General features: G+C 44.5%; 1 protein-coding gene across 6 annotated transcripts in view; it reads left to right on the top strand.

Annotated features, from left to right (window-relative positions):
• Positions 1-21,652, top strand: part of LOC109905137 (fibroblast growth factor 13) — a 181,541-nt gene that overhangs the window by 121,203 nt on the left and 38,686 nt on the right. The window contains exon 1 of one of the 6 annotated variants that reach the window (XM_031790075.1): positions 19,957-20,346. The exons of the other annotated variants lie outside the window; for them this stretch is intronic. Coding sequence (XP_031645935.1) covers positions 20,304-20,346 — 43 coding nt within the window. The 5' untranslated portion in view covers positions 19,957-20,303. Of the gene's footprint in view, positions 1-19,956; positions 20,347-21,652 lie in introns of those variants that run through there. 6 annotated transcript variants of the gene reach the window in all.

Below are 21,652 nucleotides of genomic sequence, written 5' to 3'. Positions count from 1 at the left end.
ATATTCAAAACAGCAAACAAGCAAGAGAAAAAAATATACATTCAACATTAATTTGTTGGTGTGTGTAAGTGTGTGTGTGCTGCGGTGTTGACGCTACGAACCCATAGGCTAGGTTCATCCCTTCCAGGCTTTTGGAAGGGAAGGTGGACAATGAGCCTGTCATAGTGGATGTAAGCAATGTCCCCACGTGTTCTGGCTGCTTTCATGGCTTGGATAAGTTCTTTCCTCTTCTGGCGCAAAGCTTCAGGATAGTCCTCGTTGAGGAATATACAGTGGTCATACAGTAGTCATCCACCAATTGTGCAAGTTCTCCCACTTAAAAAGATGAGGCCTGTAATTTTCATCATAGGTACACTTCAACTATGACAGACAAAGTGAGGGAAAAAAATCCAGAAAATCACATTGTAGGATTTTTAATGAATTTATTTGCAAATTATGGTGGAAAATAAGTATTTGGTCAATAACAAAAGTTTATCTCAATACTTTGTTATATACCCTTTGTTGGCAATGACAGAGGTCAAACGTTTTCTGTAAGTCTTCACAAGGTTTTCATACACTGTTGCTGGTATTTTGGCCCATTCCTCCATGCAGATCTCCTCTAGAGCAGTGATGTTTTGGGGCTGTTGCTGGTCAACACGGACTTTCAACACCCTCCAAAGATTTTCTATGGGGTTGAGATCTGGAGACTGGCTAGGCCACTCCAGGACCTTGAAATGCTTCTTATGAAGCCACTCCTTCATTGCCCAGGCGCTGTGTTTGGGATCATTGTCATGCTGAAAGACCCAGCCACGTTTCATCTTCAATGCCCTTGCTGATGGAAGGAGGTTTTCACTCAAAATCTCACGACACATGGCCCCATTCATTCTTTCCTTTACACGGATCAGTCGTCCTGGTCCCAGCCCCAAAGCATGATGTTTCCACCCCCATGCTTCACAGTAGGTATGGTGTTCTTTGGATGCAACTCAGCATTCTTTGTCCTCCAAACACGACGAGTTGAGTTTTTACCAAAAAGTTTTATTTTGGTTTCATCTGACCACATGACATTCTCCCAATCTTCTTCTGGATCATCCAAATGCTCTCTAGCAAACTTCAGACGGGCCTAGACATGTACTGGCTGAAGCAGGGGGACACGTCTGGCACTGCAGGATTTGAGGCGTAGTGTGTTACTGATGGTAGGCTTTGTTACTTTGGTCCCAGCTCTCTGCAGGTCATTCACTAGGTCCCCCCGTGTGGTTCTGGGATTTTTGCTCACCGTTCTTGTGATCATTTTGACCCCACGGGGTGAGATCTTGCGTGGAGCCCCAGATCGAGGGAGATTATCAGTGGTCTTGTATGTCTTCCATTTCCTAATAATTGCTCCCACAGTTGATTTCTTCAAACCAAGCTGCTTACATATTGCAGATTCAGTCTTCCCAGCCTGGTGCAGGTCTACAATTTTGTTTCTGGTGTCCTTTGACAGCTCTTTGGTCTTGGCCATAGTGGAGTTTGGAGTGTGACTGTTTGAGGTTGTGGACAGGTGTATTTTATACTGATAACAAGTTCAAACAGGTGCCATTAATACAGGTAACGAGTGGAGGACAGAGGAGCCTCTTAAAGAATAAGTTACAGGTCTGTGAGAGCCAGAAATCTTGCTTGTTTGTAGGTGACCAAATACTTACTTTCCACCATAATTTGCAAATAAATTCATAAAAAATCTTACAATGTGATTTTCTGGATTTTTTTTCTCATTTTGTCTGTCATAGTTGAAGTGTAACTATGATGAAAATTACAGGCCTCTCTCATCTTTTTAAGTGGGAGAACTTTTGGTGGCTGACTAAATACTTTTTTGCCCCACTGTATATGTTCCTCTCAAGTTTTTGGCTCATTCCAGAACAGCTAACTTGTCCTTGAGCGTCAGGAACTTGACGACTATCGGCCCGGGTCTGTCACCTGGGCCGGTGGTGGGTTTTCCAGTTCTGTAGGTGCTCTCCACTTCAGTCTTCCTGTGGTCCATCTTCAGAAATTCCCTCACCTTGCCCTCAGACTCCGTTCAGGTCACAGGTGGAGACTCTGAAATTTCTCTCTCGATGACTTGCAGATTACTGTCATCGTGCCGTTCTCATGTTTGAACTCATCAAACTGACTCCTGGAGAACTGCAAACTTCAGGTCCTTGACCCATCTGGTCAGGTCATCTATTATTTTATTAGCTGACTTCACCAGTATTTGGACACAACACTTTAAGCTATTTTCTTGATGTTTTAACAACTTATTGTAGAACACTTTTGTTTGTTTAAAAGTTCCATCACCTGTGATAGAGAGAAACTACTGTCCTCAACTGTACTCGCCGGCTTTGGTCTTTGTCATGGTAACAACGTAGGTTAAGCTGTCACTCCTCACAGTTCCAGACAGGGCAGGTCACAGGGAAGATTGGAAACAACAACAACAACAAACAGTAGGGGACTAGACAGTCACAAGCCTGGGGCAATCCACTGTCCCAACCACAATGACTAACCGCGTCGCAAGCTGCTTTTCAAGCCCTCAAGAAAACCCTGCTAGCTTGAAAGGCAGCTAGCTAGCTAGTATCTAGGCTAGCTGCTACACTAAGCAGCTCCTAAGACCCAGCCTTGGTTGGCATGATCACTGGACAGACAGTAGCAGTCACGGCAACTGATGCCAACCACTTCGCCGGATCAAAACTCAAAAGATAGCTAGCTATTAACCAAACTTTTTTGATAGTCTTTCAAAACTCTCTAAAACAACTCATTTGTCAACAAACTTTACAAAACAACAAACAGAGCTCTCCCTCGTTCTACGTTGAACAGGAAGTCCCAGCTATGGAAGGAGAGTTCAGATGGGGAGCTTGTAGCTTGACAAGACTCGATTTAATTAGCTTTTCCAAGTAAAAAAAAAAGACTATAGTGTATACTATGGTATGAATACTGTAGTATTTACTGTCATGTGTTTGTGGAGTTTCCTGTTGTATTCCCTGTAGTGTTTTTGTGGACTGAAGGAAATCAACTGTAGAAATACTAAAATAGCACATGTTCCATAACCTGTAGGTAGGTTGGGCTGGGTTCTGAACAGAGAGTTTAGAGCTTCTGCTCTTTTCTATAACCTGTGGGGAAAACAATATATGGTCTATGCTTGGCATGTAAGTTTCTCACTTATTGGTGGCAGAAATTGGGATATGGTAGAGGGAATGGGCAGAGTAAATGCAAATTAAATACTGTGGTATTTACTATAGTTTAAAAAGTGTAGTGTTTTTGCAGACTGCAGTATTTACTATAGTATTTTACTGTATACTAGAGTTTATTACAGAATTATATAGTAAGTACTGTAGTATTCTATAGTAAACTGTAGTATTATTTTTTTCTGTCGGAAGGCTCCAAGAGGCAGAGGGGGAGTTCAGATGGGGAGCTTGTAGCGTGACAAGGCTGGAGTTAGTTAGTCGGCTATGGTGTCTTACTGATTTGAATGTTCTCTGTCTATTTAGCGGAGACCCCAAAAGACTTGCTGAGAAGACGTTGTTTGTGGATTCGTAGGATTGGTATATAGTTGTTGATATTATCTGACCTCGAGCTGGAAAAAGACCTTGAGAGGTCAGTGTCGTTGTTGTTGTCCTCCCGGCGAACTCATAAAGAGAGTGTTATCATGATCAAATGCACAGAGCAGAGAGAGGCAGATGGAGATAGACCATGGGCTAACCAAACACATCATAAATGACCATGGCAGGGGACAGGGAGGGAGGGCAAACTCCACGGACATATAAGGACATACTGTATAGAAGGGAAACAAACAAATCCAAATTGTATTGCTTTATGTCAGCATCGCTAAACAGTCACTTAAGGTACTAATGAGGAGCATCCAGATGCTGCACTTGATGAATTTATGAAAATGCTTCTTCCAGTTATTGATAAACATGCACCTGTTAAGAAACTGACTGTTAGAACTGTTAAGGCTTCATGGATTGATGAGGAATTGAATAACTTTATGGCTGAAAGAGATGGAGCAAAAGGAGTGGCTGATAAGTCTGGCTGCACATCTGACTGGCTTACTTACAGCAAAAGGAGTGGCTGATAAGTCTGGCTGCACATCTGACTGGCTGACTTACAGCAAAAGGAGTGGCTGATAAGTCTGTCTGCACATCTGACTGGCTGACTTACAGCAAAAGGAGTGGCTGATAAGTCTGGCTGCACATCTGACTGGCTGACTTACAGCAAAATGAGAAATTATGGGACTAAACTCAACAAAATTAAGAAGAAACTGTATTATGAAAGCAAGATCAATGACATAAAGAATGATGGGGAAACACTGGAGTACTTTAAAATAAATTATGGGCAGGAACACAAATTCATATCCATCTTTCATCGAATCAGGTGGCTTATTCATCACATAATCATTTGATGTTGCCAATTATTTTAATAATTACTTGATTGGCAAAGTGGGCAAACTTAGGCAGGAAATGCCAACAACAAACAGTGAGCCATCGTACTCATGCATAAAAAACAAATAATGAAAGAAAAGCATTGTAATTTTGTAAAGTTAGTGTGGGAGAGGTGAAAAAATTATTGTTATCGTTCAATAATGACAAACCTCCTGGCATTGACAGCTTAGATGGAAAGCTACTGAGGATGGTAGATGACTCTTTAGCCACTATCAGTCATATCTTTAATCTGAGCCTAGAGGAAAATGTTTGTCTACAGGCCTGGAGGGAAGCCAAAGTCATTCCGCTACGCAAGAGTGGGAAAGCGACCTTTACTGGTTCTGTCAGTTTCAATGGTTGTAAAGATGGGGAGAAGTCTGTCCGTAATAAAGAGATGCTCTGCTTTTTTGACACCACACTCCACAAAGCAAGTCCTGCAGGCTCTAGTTTTATCTTATCTTGATTATTGTCCAGTCATATTGTCACGTGCTGCAAAGAAAGACCTAGTTAAGCTGCAGCTGAACCAGAACAGAGCCTCACGTCTTGCTCTTCATTGTAATCAGAGGGCTAATATTAATACTATGCTGCCAGTCAATCTTAGCTGAGAGTTGACTAAAGTTTGACTGCTTCACTTCTTGTTTTATAAGGAAATTCCAAATGGTTTGTATAATCAACTTACACAGAACACTGACACACACTTACCCCACCAGACATGCCACCAGGGGTCTTGTCACAGTCCCCAGGTCCAGAACAAATTCAAGGTCATGTAAAGTATTATACAGAGCCATGAGTGTAAGGAACTCCCTTCCATCTTTTATAGAGCAAGTAAACAGCAAACCTGTTTTCAAAAAACAAATAAAGCAACACCTCACGGCACAACGCCTCTCCCCCATACGACCTACTTGTTGTGTGTACTACATGTACATGTAACTGGTAGATGCAAACACACACTACATATTCATGTTTTTAAATGTATGTAAATTATAATGTATATTTTGGGTCCGTAATGTATTTTTCGTTATGTGTCCGAACACAGTAAGACTAGCTGTTGCCATGGGGATCCTAATAAATCTCTAGGAGCCTTAGCTTATGTTCCTGGGGCTGAAGGTTGGCAGCAGTGGCAGGGACTCGGCAGCAATATAGACGAGCCTGACATAAATAATGCACAGTGTTAACTAAGACACCATCCTTCACCTGTCAAACCTTTGCTACCTCAACCCTCCTCTAGAGCCAGCAGGAGTCCCTCGTCCCCCGCGGTCCTGCCAAGGTGTGCCCTGTTACTCCATTAAGTGCTGCAGGTGTTTGTCAAATGATGTAAAGTAACTCGATTGGCCCGGTTGGGACGTGCTCTGTTTTCCTCAGTAACCTCCAGCAGACTGCTCGCTGTTCTGTTCTGTTTCACAGCCTTGTTCCGCTCCACACGCGCACACACACCTCCACACTCCCCCATCAGCATGCAGGGCACAAGAGGGCCCTGTGAGTCTTCATCTGAGAAGCAAATAAAATCTGGTGCCGAGGCAACCCGGTCCGACGAGGGGCGGCGTGATGAATAAGCAGTGTGGGGGAGGTGTGATGCGTTGCAGCTACCCACAGCCTATACCCTTCCACCCACACACCCAGCAACCCACAGCCTATCCCCCTCCACCCACACACCCAGCAACCCACAGCCTATCCCCCTCCACCCACACACCCAGCAACCCACAGCCTATCCCCTCCACCCACACACCCAGTAACCCACAGCCTATCCCCCTCTACCCACACACACAGCAACCCACAGCCTATCCCCCTCCACCCACACACCTAGCAACCCACAGCCTATCCCCCTCCACCCACACACCCAGCAACCCACAGCCTATCCCCCTCCACCCACACACCCAGCAACCCACAGCCTATCCCCCTCCACCCACACACCCAGCAACCCACAGCCTATCCCCTCCACCCACACACCCAGTAACCCACAGCCTATCCCCTTCCACCCACACATCCAGCAACCCACAGCCTATCCCCCTCTACCCACACACCCAGCAACCCACAGCCTATCCCCCTCCACCCACACACCCAGCAACCCACAGCCTATCCCCCTCCACCCACACACCCAGCAACCCACAGCCTATCCCCCTTCACCCACACACCCAGCAACCCACAGCCTATCCCCCTCCACCCACACATCCAGCAACACACAGTCTATCCCCTCCACCCACACACCCAGCAACCCACAGCCTATCCCCTCCACCCACACACACCAGCTACCCACAGCCTAGCCCCTCCACCCACACACACCAGATACCCACAGCCTAGCCCCCTCTACCCACACACACCAGCTACCCACAGCCTAGCCCCTCCACCCACACACACCAGATACCCACAGCCTAGCCCCCTCCACCCACACACACCAGATACCCACAGCCTAGCCCCCTCTACCCACACACACCAGATACCCACAGCCTAGCCCCCTCTACCCACACATCCCAGCTACCCACAGCCTAGCCCCCTCTACCCACACATCCCAGCTACCCACAGCCTATCCCCTTCCACCCACACATCCCAGCTACCCACAGCCTAGCCCCCTCCACCCACACATCCCAGCTACCCACAGCCTAGCCCCCTCCACCCACACATCCCAGATACCCACAGCCTAGCCCCCTCCACCCACACATCCCAGATACCCACAGCCTAGCCCCCTCCACCCACACATCCCAGATACCCACAGCCTAGCCCCCTCCACTCACACACCCCAGTAACCACAGCTCTGGGACAGTGCTGGTCAGAAAGAAAACTAGCAGTTTGTTCTGATATTTCTTTATTTCTTTATTTTTCTGGATTATGCGTGTATAGTTTTTTATAGTTATTTTCGCCAGCTATTACTGCACTGTTGGATCTAGAAACACAAGCATTTGGTATTACTGCACTGTTGGATCTAGAAACACAAGCATTTGGTATTACTGCACTGTTGGATCTAGAAACACAAGCATTTGGTATTACTGCACTGTTGGATCTAGAAACACAAGCATTTGGTATTACTGCACTGTTGGATCTAGAAACACAAGCATTTGGTATTACTGCACTGTTGGATCTAGAAACACAAGCATTTGGTATTACTGCACTGTTGGATCTAGAAACACAAGCATTTGGTATTACTGCACTGTTGGATCTAGAAACACAAGCATTTGGTATTACTGCACTGTTGGATCTAGAAACACAAGCATTTGGTATTACTGCACTGTTGGATCTAGAAACACAAGCATTTGGTATTACTGCACTGTTGGATCTAGAAACACAAGCATTTGGTATTACTGCACTGTTGGATCTAGAAACACAAGCATTTGGTATTACTGCACTGTTGGATCTAGAAACACAAGCATTTGGTATTACTGCACTGTTGGATCTAGAAACACAAGCATTTCGCCGCACCTGCGATAACATCTGGAATTCTGTGTACGCGACCATGTTCACCCCTTCAGACCCAGATCCCTATGGCAACCATTCATGTCAGCCCCCTAATCCAGTGGCTGGACACATAATGAGACATCACACATTACATCACATCAGGCTGCTCTGACACTACACTCTAGCAGCTGTCCTTCAGTACATAGTACACACACATACATACATACACACACACAGCAACACCCTCCCACAACAACACCCTCCCACCCAAATCAGACAGAAGAAACAGATTTAGACCCACAGGGGCAGATTCCATCACCTCCATGGCTTTCTCTTTTCTCCCTCCCGGTGTTGACGTGATAGCATAGCGCGTACTGTAGCAGAGCTATGTATGGCGCGGTGGTGGAAACACAGGGCATGTGTTCTCGCCTCTGCTCTGTGGGCGTTCCTTATGGGCTGCTTCAGATGCATGTTGTGGGTGATGTAATGAGCAGGCAATCCGCAAGGCAAGCAGGGAGGCAGGCAGTCAGTAGCACTGATCACTGATCACCCGCAAATCAGAGCTGGTTGTTCTCATCCATGGTTAGTCTGTCTCTAGGTCTGCCAGAACATTGGTCTAATATCCTCCCAGCATGTTATTGCCTCACCAGGGTAAACATCACTGATCCTGGATCAGGTTTGGAGAGTAGAGGTCATTCCTAGAGATCCAGCCAGGGCTTCTCTCCCATTTTTTGTCTGATCTAAATTCTATATTTGATCTCGTGTTATTTACGTTATCCCTACACATAACCTAGCTCATGAGAGCTAGCGCTTGTTATGGCAGCTGCTTTTTACATGGGATCGAATGGCACCACTTCCAATCCAAAACGACACCCAATCCCGACCTGAGGTTGGCGATTTAAGTTGTGGTAATATGATGCTCGTGGACAGGGGTCCATAATCACATGAACTGATTCCTCATCATCCTGGGGCGCTCAGAGAGATCTCCCAATACGATTATGGCGTAACCCCCTGACTCAGTACATACCACTGGGACTAGGAGGCTCTAGGGGTGCTAACAAGGGGAGCTCTGCTAACCCCGGGGGCTGTAGGTGTTAATGTGCCCTGAGGCCCCTAGGCTCTGTGAAACTCCACTCTAACTCCCTTTCTGTCTCTCAGGCTGTGGGGATCTTTCTCAGTTTCGACTGTGCTGATTTGACTGTTATGGAGAGTGCTGATTTGATCTCTCTTAGTGACTTTATTAATGCCTAAGGATGCTTTGAAAAACTAGACCTTAATGCTTTTATTGTATCCAAACATCACGCCACCTGAAGCTAATAGACTGCCAATTTTTTAAAACATTTTGAGACAGAGAGGGAGGGGGGCATTCGAAAAGGAAGAATGAAAGGAATTTCTATTTGCTATTTACCCTTGAACCTCCCATTCAGAGAGCCATGGTAGTGTCTCGCTGCCCGATCGTCTGCCAAGTCAAGCCGCGGCTGGGCCAGCTCTCTGCGCAAACCCTCCGTCACATCATTCAAATGAAAGGCACCCAGAGCAAGATGACAAACAGTTGAAACGGAATACTGCGTACCCCCTCCCAAATGTTACATAATCAAACAGTAGCCATCTCTAATGAGACTGTGACTCTGAAACGTCTGTAATTCCTAGTTTGTTGGCTCTGTGAGTTGAGACCAGAGACAGACAGGATGAGATTCACTGATCTCAAGGCCAGAGTGTGATGTGAACAACTCTCCTTAATACACATCTCTACGTCCCTCCCTGACTCACTCTGAAAGAGATAGATAGAGAGGATCAGACAGACAGACAGACAGACAGGGAGGGAGGGAGGGGCATCAATGTATTCCTCCACTGCAGCAAAGGTGTGTCAGGTTGCTGAGCCCCCCTCTCCCCACCTCAAAAGTTCTGATAGGACTGTAAACAGGAGGCTGGGAGGAGTCTGGGAGGCCCAGGCAGAAACGAATCACAGCAGAGATGAAGGCTGAGCTGCCCTGAATCACCTTAATCCATTCCCCCACATTTAGCCTACTCCACAGGCATTGACGTTGTACTCTGTTCGCGTCACAACAGGATGAGGAAGGAGGGAGGTAACGACACCCTACTTTTTGAGTTTTTAGGATCGTACTCCCAAATTAGTGGTAAAAAAGTCCCATGAATAATTGATCTACACAAGCAGCACAGAGTAGCAATCAAAATCTGCTGTCCTGCTTGTTAGAAGAGTCTGCTTGCCCTTTTGGAGAGAATATCTACAGAGTGCAACAGATTTGGGCCTTGGTAAAACCTAACATTACAACTGACTGAGGCTTGATTTGACAAATTCTACACCTTGCACTCCATGCAAAGTAATACAATCTTTGCTGCTTACTGTAGGTCACAGCTACCTAGCACTGCTGAGATTTGCCCCATATACATACTGTGTCACAACTACTCACCACATGTTATGCACTGCAGTGCTAGCTAGCTGTAGCTTATGGTTTCAGTACTAGATTCATTTGACTGGGTGGGCAACATGTCAGTTCATGCTGCAAGAGGTTGGAGGATGTGTAAGTCTATGGAACGGGGTGAGAACCATGAGCCTCCTAGGTTTTGTATAGAAGTCAATGTACCCAGAGGAGGACGGAAGCTAGCTTCCTCCGGCCACATCATGGTGATACCCAACAGAGTGCTTTTGAGGCTACTGTAGACCTTCAATGCAAAACAGTGCATTTTAATAACATATTTGGTGACGTGAATATATTAAGTACAGTTTTACCTAAAAATTATAACTATTTTTGTTTCACTATTTTTATTTTCATGAAACTCACTGAGGAGGATGGTCCTCCCCTTCCTCCTCCAATGAGCCTCTACTGCCACACACACACAGTATGTCCAGTGATCACACTTCCTCACAAACTGCACAGAGAGCAGCAGGCTCAGTTCCGTCCATCCCCCGGTGCTCTCATCCTCTGATCTAGAGTCAGTCGTCATGGCAGAGTTATGCCAGCACTCCGTGCCATGCTGCCAAGACAGGCAGAAAGATACCCGACACCTCCCGACACCTACTCCAGGAAACATATTAGGAGCGTGGGAATTTAGAATTCCAAACTGCATGCCCAAGCAAAATGTATTTATTCCTCTTACCTAGTCACACCAGCGTGCCAGCAAAAACTTCCCCAGCTATTTAAAACCAGAGGAAGTAGAGGTGAGCAGGGTTCTTTTGGACCAGTGTGGCCTGGTGGGGGCTAAGATTAGCATGTAGCAGCTGGTAGCATGATCAGTAGCAAGGGGATTGACAGATGGGCTAACACTGTGACTTCCTTCTAACAGAACAGATCTCTCATCATGGCTAGATTTCATTCCTATCCTTCTGGCCTCATTCACTTCCCTTTAAAAATCTGAGCTGACTGAATAGGTGTAACTTCAGCTATGAAGCCTTCATCAAGTCAGTCCCGTAAGATCTGTGAGAGGGTGAGCCAGGACAGTGGAGGATGCAATTTTCGGGAATGAAACCCAGCCCTGACCTGTAGTCCTCTAGTGGTGGGTCTATATCCGCTATGCTGTGTCTCCTTCACCCAGTAGACTTGTCAGTCTGACCCGGCCAGAGCATGAATATCAAAGCCCTATCTACATCCCATTACCAGCTTTATGGGTCTGGCTGGCTGGATGGTTGGCTGGCTGGTTGGCTCGCTGGTTGGCTAGCTGGCAGGTCGGCTGATTGGCTGGCAGGTCGGCTGATTGGCTGGATGGTTCGCTGGTTGGTTGGCTGACTGGTTGGCTGGCAGGCAGGAGAATGTAGGCCAGCATCACTTCACACTTCCTGGCCTGCTTAACCATGCTCCTACCTGTCAGGACTGAACTGCATTATTCATAAAGACTGTCTGCCCATGCAGAAGGCCAGACCTTCATTATTTTTGCAGTAACTACTTCCACTCAACTCCTTTGTGTGTGTGCATGTGTGTGTGCATGTGTGTGTGTGCTGTACAATCGTCCATTTTGGCAGTTCAGTGGCACAGGGATTTGATGTTCTCCTCCTGCCTCCTGTTTGTTTTCTCTGCTGGCTGTAATTGAGGCATTTGTTGTCGTGACGATTGTCAGTTAGAACCTCATTATCAGATTTATCAGGGCTGGCTGCCTCCGTGTGTGTGTGTGTGTGTGTGTGTGTGTGTGTGTGTGTGTGTGTGTGTGTGTGTGTGTGTGTGTGTGTGTGTGTGTGTGTGTGTGTTATCAGGGCTGGCTGTCTCCCTGTGTGTGTGTTATCACGGCTGGCTGTCTCCCTGTATGTGCGTGTGTGCAACAGTCACTGTGTGCGTGTGTGTATTGCGTGTTATGTGGTCCAATTCTCCTTTCTCTCCTCCTCAGTCAAATGATATAAGTAGGTTAGAATGTGACAGTGTGCAGTGGCTAACCCAGAAACAGACATCAACAGCGCCATGGCAACCTGATTGTGTAGAGTCTGAATGGCCTCATTGTGGGCTGTGGGAGTAGCTATGACCCTATGGCTACTGTATCTGTAATTATATACGAAGACCTATAGAATTATAGTCAATAGGTCTTACCGCAATCCTTCTAATTCTAGGGACCTCTCAGCCTCAGTACTATCTGTCTGTAGTATGACCCGCTCCCTGCTGTAATGTCGCCATACAGGCGGTCATGTTGACACGTTGCCCTTCAGAGGTGTCCTCTGCTTTTAAATGTGTTATTTATGCTCCTCGTGACCCTTCACTGAGCTGTCGATCATCGGGGCTTTTACACGCCCTCTGCTCACCACATCCCTCACCTTTATTATAGTTTATCCATTTACCCACAACCCACTGGGGTAATACAGCCAGGGACCGGACGGGCAGAGTTGAGTCACACACCACACCGCAGGTTTCATTTTCAATTTCCGTCAACAGAGGAAAAAAGGAAATAGACTTGACTCATTTTGGACATCAACATGATAATCCCTCGTCCATTGACATCATCTCATGAATGTTTCATCACTGATATTGAACGTTAAATAGACTCTTTTCCCATTCGCACATCATAGTGAGACAGAGGGGCAATGTCAGACATTGTCAATCAGGCTTTATTGGTGGTGGGTTGTAGAGAATGAGCTCATTGTCTTCCAGGGCTCTTGGACTGTAGCTTTTAAGATGAACATCCCTCGTCTGGCCCTGCTGGTGAAATAGGGAGATGTCGTTAGAGGAAGGAGAGTAAAGCTGCCGTGGCCTGTGGTTCTCCGTTCCACTCGGTGTGTGTCATACAAATGAGCAAGTGTGTGTGTGTGTGTGTGTGTGTGTGCGTGCGACTCCTATTAGTCATTCAGGTCAGACCCGTCTTGGAGCTTTGCTATTTCACACACCGTTTGGTTCCTCTGATTGAGATTTATCCACGTCATTACAAGGCACCCATCTCAAACACTGTGTGTATTACTAAGACTGTGTGCATAACTGTGTGTGTGTATTACTACGGCTGTGTGTGTATTGCTAAGAGACTGGAACCTGGCGGCATGTGTCACTGCTTTAGGCAGCTTAGGCTGGAAGGCAAATGCCGTTCAGTGACGTGAATGCAGGTATATGAATTCATGATTGACATGAATGGAATCAAGGATTGCCATTTCGGAATACTTTAACATTTTGTTCTATGCAGTTATTTCGAATGACGTTTCTCTTCATTCTTTGTGGATGTGACGATTTGATAGGGATGATGGAGACACCAAGGCTGTGGAACTAAATATCCTCTGTCTGTCTGATCAGCGTCACATCAAACCTTTTGAGGCGTGTGAATGAATATTAATAGTGGCTGAAGAGAATTCAAAGTCTCTGATCAATAGCCGTTTTTTCTCAGTCGAGTAGTCAGTCAGACAGAAAGTTTGGCAGAACAACTCTGCTTTTAGTCTTTGGATAGCACCATCTTATAATTAGTCTCCATTGACGTCTAAGACTGTTGACGTCTGTTCCCCCACTCCTCTGAGGCAGAACACCCCATAATTACTCTGCCAGACTCTCCAAGTCTGCTAGGCAAAAGGTGAGGGGGCATATGGTAATAGCCAGGTATTAGATCTAGTCTGCTACTCTGCTTATTTCCTGTGTGCTTTAAGTGAGATGTAAGGCCTAGCTGCTACTGCACAGTGGTTTAATGAGGAAAGAGACTGGTATACAGTTTAGACAGTACTGAACTCATGTTGGATGTTGGATGGACTTCACAGCCCTTTGTTCCCATGTTTGCTATTTTTAGGTTTGATTCTTTTTTATTTCTGAAATACCAGAAATGCCACTGTGGACAAATACAAACAAGTTCATATATATAGACAAGGAGCTGCTCCTTTTGTTGGTAGTTGTGTAGTTCCCACGGTGGAGCTCAGAGCTGCTTTTCTGCTTTGTTGTTAGTCCCCACAGTGGAGCTCAGAACTGCTCTTCTGCTTTGTCATTAGTCCCCACGGTAGAGCTAAGAACTGCTCTTCTGCTTTGTCATTAGTCCTCACAGTAGAGCTAAGAACTGCTCTTCTGCTTTGTCATTAGTCCCCACAGTAGAGCTAAGAACTGCTCTTCTGCTTTGTCATTAGTCCCCACAGTAGAGCTAAGAACTGCTCTTCTGCTTTGTCATTAGTCCCCACGGTAGAGCTAAGAACTGCTCTTCTGCTTTGTCATTAGTCCTCACGGTGGAGCTCAGAGCTGCTCTTCTGCTTTGTCATTAGTCCCCACGGTAGCGCTAAGAACTGCTCTTCTGCTTTGTCATTAGTCCCCACAGTAGAGCTAAGAACTGCTCTTCTGCTTTGTCATTAGTCCCCACGGTAGAGCTAAGAACTGCTCTTCTGCTTTGTCATTAGTCCCCACAGTAGAGCTAAGAACTGCTCTTCTGCTTTGTCATTAGTCATGTGGAGCTTGGAGCTGCTCCCCAACATCATAGTCAATACCCTGGGGGTACCAGGCACGATAGTCCATGTCATTATATGCTGCTACAGTCAGTCCTCCAGGCCCTGGAGGGCAGCAGAGAGCTCTGAGGCTGTCACCCCAGCCCCGTGGCCCAGCCTTTCAGCCACAACTAGGATCCAGCTCCTCACAGAGCCTTGAGGAAGGGTCTTGTCTCTTGTAATACCCCTTCCCCCATCCCCATAACAATCACACATGCTCAGGTTGACAGTCTCCATAGCAACGCTGGTTGTCGTCATGGCAGTGGTGGCCTAGTCTACTGTGCTGCAACATGGATGATGTAGCTGTTGTTTACCAGCAGAACCAATTAACTGTAAGCACGCACAGGCCTGCAGCAATGCAGCGTAGAACTGCCTCATTTGTTACCATATAACGTTATTAATTAGAGATTATGCCATATTGTTCTCCATCCATGGGAGGTCCTTTCTTTGAGCCAGAACTATACCAAGGAAGCTCTTGCACTGAGCTCAGTGTTTTGAAATGCAATGATTTAGATAACATTCCAAAATGTACTTTTAAGGAATTTCAATGTACTTTCAGGATGCTACCAATTATATTTTTGATGCTTTGACCTCTATCAGGTTTAAGCCTCTCACTATAATCAATGCCTGTCCCCCAAGTTCTGCCTAACCTCTCAATCCCAAATTAGAAATTCATTAACAATGATTTAACTTGATAGACTGGTGCCATTAATAGGAGACAGTAGTCATTTTTTGGGCTCTATCTACAGAGGTCATTATGGCTGTGTTTACACAGGCAGCCCAATTCTGATATTTTTTTCATTAATTGGGCATTTTGACCAATCACATCAGATCTGATGTAAAAAGATCTGATGTGATTAGATCTTTTTCAGAGCTGATCTGGTTAAAGACCAATTTGTGAAGAAAAAAAAGATCCGAATTGGGCTGCCTGTGTAAACGCAGCCCAAGGTTCACACTCTTCGGAGCACATCCCATATCTCGTGGCACTCCGTAACACAGTACCCCTAGCGGGTAGAAGATGTAACAGCACCCGCTCTCTGAGGAATCAATGATATCATTGTTTACTGGCAGAGTGACGGAGGCAGGCTGTGTGGTGCTGTCTGAAATATCCGTGTTCACAGCGTGAGCAGCACAACGCGCTGGGAACGTCGCGCTCCATCTGTGTGCCTTTGTATGGCAGCAGGCGGCACAATAGTACCCTGGCCTACGCAGTCACTGTCAACCTGGCACACACTTCACACCCATCCTGTATACAAAACATACACAACACCAACGGTTCGGCAATCCAATACATCTAGCTTCAGCATTCCTGTCTCTCTCCATTGATCTATATTGCTGATTGTGCTCACAGCTTGGAGTTAGTACTGGTTTGCCTTTTATGGCACTGATAGTATTGACGCAATGCTGACTGTGTATGCTGCTCTAATAGCTACTGTAATCGCCTGTGTGTTGTACTGGACTTTAGGTTGTCCATGGAGGCTCTCCTCCCCCTCTTGTGAGGCTGTGGCTAGGATAGAAGTAAGAAGAACAGCAATGGTAACAGTAATGAATGGAACCCTGGCAGGCTGGCACACTGCAGGTCACACAGACTTGGTTTGCAAACACATACAGGCAAACACACACGCCTCAGGCCTGAGAAGCAGGGCGACCATCTCTCTTTCACCCCACTCACATCCCAAGTTGAAAACCTATGCCATGAGCACGTTATTACCGGAGAGCAAGGTATCTGTAGTCCATCTCATCACAGCAGCAGCCAGCTTACCAGTTGAGTTAGACACATGCTTATGCCACACTCAGACAAAGACAGGCATGGTTGAAGGTACACACAGATAGACACTTTCCCAGCATCTCTTGTGATGTTCTATTTGTACTGCTTGTGTACTGCAGCCCTCCTCTCCTCAGTTGCCATGTGGTCACTGATACAGCTAGCCTGTCCCTTTGACTGATGGTCTCAGCTTATCCACAGTGGATCTGAGACACACACTGTTTGTAGTAGAGCATGGGGGTCTGCCTCTAGTCCTTGTTGGGGGCCACTTCTCCTATGTCAGGATTATTGATGGGCAGTGCATGGGACAGATGGCATGGTTTTATAGAGATCAATGCATACAGCACATACATACCTACCTACCTACCTACAGATGTAGGATCTTAATTTGATCTCACTGCTGCAGGAGAACTTTCCTGCAATGCAGAACGTTTCAAACTTGTAGTGTGTTTCAGATGTATTAATAAAGCTTCTGACGTTTGTCATTTTCACTTTGAAATGTCAGACATACATATAGTTCCTTCAAGAAGCATTCACACCCCTTGACTTGATCCACATTTTGATGTATTACAGCCTGAATTTAAAATGGATTACATTTCAATGTTGTGTCACTGGCCTACACACAATACCCCATAATGTCAAAGTGGAATTATGTTTTAGACATTTTTACAAATTAAGACAAAAATGTAACGCTTAAATGTCTTGAGTCAATAAGTATTCAACCCCTTTCTTAGGGCAAGCCGTAAATAAGTTCAGGAGTAAACCTGTGCTGAACAAGTCACATAATACGTGGCATGGACTCACTCTGTGTGCAATAATAGTATTTAACATGATTTTTGAATGACTACCTCATCTCTGTACCCCACACATAGAATTATCTGTAAGGTCCCTCAGTCTAGCTGTGAACTTCAAACACAGATTCAACCACAAAGACCAGAGAGGTTATACAATGCCTCACCAAGAAGAACATTGGGAGATGGGTAAAAATAAAAAATCGGACATTGAATATATTTTAGAGCCTAATGGTTATTAATTACACTTTAGATGGTGTATCAACATACCCAGTCACTACAAAGATACAGGCGTCCTTTCTAACTCAGTTGCCTGAGAGGAAAGAAACCACTCAGGGATTTCACCATGAGGCCAATGTTGACTTTAAAACAGTTACAGAGTTTAATGGATGTGATAGGAGAAAACTGAGGATGGCTCAACAACAATGTAGTTACTCCACAATACGAACCTAAATGACATAGCGAAAAGAAGGACATCTGTACACAATACAAATATTCCAAAACATGCATCCTGTTTGCAAAAAATAACTAAAGTAAAACTGAAAAAATGTGGCAATGAAGTGAACTTTAAGTACTGAATATGAAGCGTTTTGTTTGGGGCAAATCCAAATCAACACATCACTGAGTACCACTCTTTATATTTTCAAGCATGGCGGTGGCTGCATCATGTTATTGGTATACTTGTCATCAGCAAGGACTAGGAGTTGTTTAGGATAAAAAAAATAAAGAGAGAGCTAAGCGTAGGCAAAATCCTAGAGGAAAACATGTTTCAGTCTGCTTTCCAAAAGACACTGGGAGACAAATTCACATTTCAGCAGGACAATAACCTTATACACAGGGCCATATATACACTGGAGTGGCCTACCAAGACAACATTGAATGTTCTTCAGTGACCAAGTTTCAGTTTTGACTTAAATTTGCTGGAAAATATATGGCAAGAATTAAAAATGTCTGTCTAGCAATTGTCAACAACTATCTTGACAGAGCTTTAAAAATATTGAAAAGAATGAAGTGCAAATATTGCACAATCCAGGTGTGCAAAGCTCTTAGAAATTTACTCAGAAAGACTTACAGCTTTAATCCCTGCCAAAGGTGATTCCAACAAGTATTGACTCAGGGGTGTGAATAATGATGTAAATTAGATATTTCTGTATTTCACTTTAAATACATTTGCAAAAATGTCAAAAACATGTTTTTACTTTGTCAATATTATATTGTGTGTAGATGGTAATATTATTTTGTATTTAATCCATTTTGAATTCAAGCTGTAACAACAAAATGTGGAATAAGTCAAGGGGTATGAATACTTTCTGAAGGCTCTGTACATACATATTTATGAGGTGAATTTAGTGTCAGTATATGTCCCATCATACTGTACCATAGAGAGGGTCCTGATCACTCCCACCTATTTAAGGAACGTAGTCCCTTGAGTCCATCATCAGCTTGATGCATTCTGGCTCACGACAGTAGAGTAGAAAACTAATGCATCCACTTCCGTTGTGGATCAATATCGTGACATATCAACCCTTTTATGTACAAATATCCATATCTAATGTTTCTGACCTTCAAAACAACCTATATAATACATGTAGAATTGCTAAGGGCAAATAGTGGTCCCCTTCAACAAATCATATTGTTAACTTTTAGTAAATGTGTATGCCCACTAATGTTTCTTCTCTCATGATCTGTAGTTACTAGTGTATATCAAGGTAAAAATCTGTCGTTCTGCCCCTGAGCAAGGCAGTTAATCCAATGTTCCCCCGGCGCCGAAGCTATGCCGAAACCGTGGAAATTGACTATGGCAGCCCCCCCCCCCCCCCCCCCCCACACACAGATTTCAACTGAAATAAAGAAGACACATTTCAGTTGAAGTCAATTCAGTTGTACAATTGACTAGGTTTCCCCCCAGCCCCATTACTTTGAGGGGTCATAATTTGCAAGGCCTCAACAAAGTCCGTTTTTTGAAGTGCAGTCTTGTTGGCATCCGCAATGGCTAGTCCTCTAGCAATCGAAGTCTAGTCACTTGCGCCATCTAGTGTTCAATGCTGGCTAGGATCTGCCTCTAAGGACTACAGTACAATATCACCACATTCACCACACTTCAGGCCTTCATATGTAGACCATTATAATGACTGATGCTTGTCTTGGAGAGTAATTTTCTTCTATGCTTAATGTACTCTATTCAATCTGAAACGCTTTAGCGTTACAGATTCCGCAATAGAAATGTAAAGGTAATTTCCGATTGATCCGACAGCGTTTACGGTGAATGCAGTCTCCGCTAAAGCGGAGCAATGCCTTTAATATTCAATCACGCTGTAAATCTGACCTTACGTGATGCGGATTGAATAGAGCCCTAAGTAAAGTTCAGTAAACTATATTTCATATTTTATATCTGATTAGACATGGAAGATGGTTGTTTGCTATAAGAACGCTTGAATCGTGTCTTTAAGTTGGCGTGATTAAACGATATTTTATGTTTGATTTCCCTTTGGCTTTGACAGTTTGTGATAAAGCCATGTACAATGTGGAAGGACACTGTTAATACTGTACCCGTTTTTAAATCCTGCTTATGTGTCCAGAAAAACAGAGCTCCCATGTAAAAACCATCTGCTAATGCCTATTGTCATCTCCCGTTGATGTACGTCAATGCATTTCAGTCGAAAGTGGACAGGGCCTGCCTAACCGGTTTACCCGGCACATTAAAGGATCGTTTTCCATCCATTTTTTTTTTGTAATATGAGAGGAAACTATTCTCTGCCCTCGGCAGGAAGTATCTCAGCGAGCATTCTCGATCACTTTTCTTAATTTCTGACCCAGAGAGCACAGCAGTTTAGTGACTACACTTCGGATCAACAAGACCTCCAAATGCATCTTTAATGAGCATTTTAGAAAGTCATAATGGCATCTCACTAATGCTTGTCGGTTAATGATCTTCTGCAGGCCCCGCCTCTATGCTTCTAACGTCTACGCCGATGACAGTTCTTTGAATTATCTGGTTTAAACTTTTGTAGCATCTTCTTGCTTTCATTCCAAGATCCGACGACTGTTTGCTCATATTGAGGACACTTTTCTTGGCTTCAGATATGCATCGAAGCAAGACTTTTCCCTTGAGAAAATCTGCGTCAGGTAGGCGGCTCTTCTCCTTTCCAAGTGTTTCTGCACATTTTATTTCAGTTTGTTTGGCTTCTAGAGATCTAGCCTACTTTCTGATCCACATTGGATATTCTTATATTCCAATTTACTTTGTGTTTTGCTGCATGGTCTGTGGCGGAAGATGGTTGTTTTTGACTGTTGAGCACTGTGAAGATGTGAAGAGGCAGAGGCGCACGCCCTCTTGCCGGAGCTATCCATGGTGCTGAAGTAAAGATGACCTCTGCGATAGAAGTGCGGTAGATGTCTACCAAATAAAACTAGTCGGAAGTTTACCGTTTATTATACGTAGGCTATGTATAAAACTTTATGAAGTTGATGGATAGAATTCGACATTTTACATATGGGTGCATATCAATTGTAACAAACATATCGGTAATATGTTAAACGGTATGTATGTTGAAAGATGATATATTCACAACAGATCACTCAGGTTGATATTATTGGATGATCAAGTTTGAAAAAGCATACCCTACCTAACTTTCTAGTAAAATATGTAGGCTGTTATACTCTCGAGTCTTGAGTCTTTTCAGAAATCTGCTTTTAATATTGTCTATTCGCTATGACTGTAATCGATGGATTAATGATTGGGAAATAGTTGATTTCTATTTAATTGATCGTAACAGCTTTGTCATTATTTTTATGAACAAATCATTTTAAAAATGCAGGTCTTTGGCTTCTGCGTGTGGCAGTGTATGCAATGGCCTACTAATGTACAGCACTATTGATCTATGGATCATGTAAAGTTTGTGTACGGCAGCTTCAAATCTGGACTGTAGGTGGCACCCTTGTGGAGGCTTTGATTAGGATACGATGCACAGAGAGGAAACAGAGACGGTTTTAAAGGGAGGAATGGGAAGTATAGCTTCTGCTGCTTCTTCGGGGAGTTATTGAAAGTAGCCTTGTCAGTGAGGGAGGTTCTGTCTCCTTACGTATGTTTGATCAAGCAGTTGGTGCAATAGCAGGATATGACTCCTGTCTTGTTGTGAGGGAGTTTGTTCGATGACTATCCGTTTCACTGAGTTGCGTGCCATCGATTTGAGTTTTTTACTCCCACGTGTAAAATGTAGATAGATTGAATCAGGGGCGTGCGCTGTTATGTGTTGCTCTCATGTACTACCAGCTCTCAGTCTCACGTCAGAAGTAGACGTTCCTCCATGTTTCTCAAACGTTACATGTCGTACTTGTTCCAAACGTATGTGTATCATCATTATCATCAACATCCTCATATTGTTTTGTTGTAAATAACTGATAAAAATATGTGTAGGTGGCCCTTAGTCTA

This window comes from Oncorhynchus kisutch, linkage group LG15 (genome assembly GCF_002021735.2).
Source record: "Oncorhynchus kisutch isolate 150728-3 linkage group LG15, Okis_V2, whole genome shotgun sequence".
Lineage (NCBI taxonomy): Eukaryota > Metazoa > Chordata > Actinopteri > Salmoniformes > Salmonidae > Oncorhynchus > Oncorhynchus kisutch.
Note: the sequence above shows the minus strand (reverse complement) of the source record. Positions and strands in the feature narration are given on the sequence as shown.